At 33.5% G+C, this 2,415-nt stretch overlaps 2 protein-coding genes across 2 annotated transcripts in view; one reads left to right on the forward strand and one right to left on the reverse strand.

Annotated features, from left to right (window-relative positions):
- The window catches only part of LOC108739836 (probable phosphoglucomutase-2), a 13,875-nt gene extending 12,606 nt beyond the window's left edge, over nucleotides 1-1,269 (forward strand). The window contains exons 3-4 of the mRNA XM_025978016.1: nucleotides 679-765; nucleotides 824-1,269. Of these exons, the coding sequence (XP_025833801.1) occupies nucleotides 679-765; nucleotides 824-1,225 (489 nt within the window). The 3' untranslated portion in view covers nucleotides 1,226-1,269. The remainder of the gene's footprint in view (nucleotides 1-678; nucleotides 766-823) is intronic.
- LOC108739848 (START domain-containing protein 10) overlaps nucleotides 1-2,415 on the reverse strand; it is a 46,974-nt gene that overhangs the window by 17,246 nt on the left and 27,313 nt on the right. The gene's annotated exons all lie outside the window — the stretch shown is intronic.

A 2,415-nucleotide genomic window follows, 5' to 3' on the forward strand; every position in this document is an offset into this window, starting at 1 on the left:
ACTTGCTTTTATAATTAGTTTGATAAGCTGTAAATTTAAATGTTTAATAAATTCCTACGTACACATATTAGAATAATCCTCTTACAATAATTTCAATTTTATATTTTTTAATAACAAAAGTCATTAAATAACTAGGTAATTAACAATTTCAATTAATCAATTCAAAAACCGTATTGGTGAATGCATTATTATTTATCAAAATGTATATTAGTTAGATCGATGTATGTTTGTTTTTTTACAAGACACAAAACACAAACAGAAGTGATTTGTGAACTCTATGTCGGCTTTTAAAGTATGTTTGTAATAAAGATGTGTTGTTACTCAATTTACTATAAAAATACTACAAACAACAAAACATCTGTAAATCAGACGATATTTTATAGGCGTTTGTTGGTATAGACTATAAACAAGCATAGTTGCGAGTTGTTGTTAAATTATTCTGAAAACACATAACATTTTGTCAAAGACACAAGTGAAAAAAACGATCTATAAAAATAACTGTTTTTTATAAGCATATAAGGCAGGCAGTATTTGTAAATACTAAGGGTTTTAGTATCTAATAATTAAATAAAATATTTATAAAATTGTTGTTGTAGATTCGCGGAATTGTCAGCATCGATATTTCTTCACAAAAATTACAAAGTATACTTGTTCGGCGACGTTGCTCCAACCCCTTTGGTAGCCTACGGGGTAAGAAAATGGAAATGCGTAGCGGGAGTGATTGTCACCGCTTCCCACAACCCCAAAGACGATAATGGTTATAAAGTAGGTAATTTATTAAACGTTCAAAACATTGTTCTAACAAAATTTGTCCTCGCAATAGGTCTATTCGACTAATGGGGCCCAAATAATATCTCCTATCGATAAACAAATCCAAGCAAAGATTTTAGAAAACCTACAGCCCTGGTCGGAGTCATGGGACACTTCCATTTTGAATCAAAACACTTCCTTATTAATAGACCCATTGAAAGAAACATTCCAGTCTTACGTAAAAGATATCACAAGCAACATTGACCAACAACAAAAAGCTATTATAAATACAGCAAATGTCAAATTTACTTATACAGCCTTGCATGGAGTAGGTTGCAAGTATGTTGAACAATTATTTCATTCCGTTGGTCTAAATTTGATTCCCGTCGAAGAACAAAAGGATCCGGACCCCAATTTTCCAACTGTCAGGTACCCGATAATATTTTACATTAGTATTTGTTGGTATCGTTTGTAACGACATTGAAGTTTAATGTTCGTGGGTTTAACAAATTAACTTTTAAGAAGAAAACTATTTATTTACACTAATTTCTATGTAATTCTAGAATTGCGCGACTGAAAAAGAAAGCTAAAAATTAATCCAACAATAAAAACTAACTACTTAATAAATAACTATCAATATTTTATTGTTCACATGGGTGTACCCCAGGATCTGAATTAGAGCCGGAAACCATTTTCTAGTTTCAAGGAAAATATTAGAACCCAGATGGAACAAGAATTTCCAAGTTCTAGGGAAACTATTACGAAATAGAATCGGCTAGTTCCAAGAAAACCATTACAATCGTCAAGTTCTAGAAAACTACAGGGAATAAGAGTGTTCAAATTACAGGAAAACTGTTGAGAAAAAATCGAGTTACACAAGATCCAACTGAAATCAAAATGGTCTACTTTCAAAGACATTACTGGACACTGAAATCCTGAAGATAAGGAAAACTACAGGAAACAATAGTCTTCAAGTTTCAGGAAAACTATCGATAGTCAGAATCGTCCAGTTCCAGAAGAATCAGATGAAAACAAAATTGTTAACATTCGAAGATACCCCTGGACACTAAAATCGTCGAATTCCAGAAAAAACTACAGGGAACAGAAGCTTTCAAGTTTCAGGAAAACCATTGAGAACCAGAATTATGGAGTTTTAGAAGAACTAACTCAGAACAGAATCGTAGATTTTCGAAGATGCAACTCACTGGGCACTAAAATCATAAAGCTCCAAAAAAACTGCAAGGTACAAGAGTTTTCAAGTTCCAGGAAAAATATTGATGACCAAAAAGTGTGTGTGATTGCAGATATGGTGAAGTGGGGTGAGTTTAAGTCGTAACTAACATTAGTGAATAATCCTATGGTGTTTCTCGAATCATGAGGTGTATACAAAGAAAAAAACTCTGATAACTACAATTTAACGAGTTTTGACAAAGTTATGGGAGTGGCTAATTTTTGCCAAGCAATTTAGTTCCTTGTATTTATCCGATATACATAAGTATGTTGTGAAGGCATACAAAAACAAAAACGACGCTTGGGCCTGCCGATAAGAAAGTTGAAATCTGAACGGATGCCAAGCAGGGCCGTCTTTAACCTATTGGAGGCCCTGGGCACATAAGCTTACCGGGGCCCCTACAGCTTTGACGAAGAATGGTGTTTCTCGAATCA

This window comes from Agrilus planipennis, unplaced genomic scaffold (genome assembly GCF_000699045.2).
Source record: "Agrilus planipennis isolate EAB-ADULT unplaced genomic scaffold, Apla_2.0 scaffold195, whole genome shotgun sequence".
Taxonomy (NCBI): Eukaryota; Metazoa; Arthropoda; class Insecta; order Coleoptera; family Buprestidae; genus Agrilus; species Agrilus planipennis.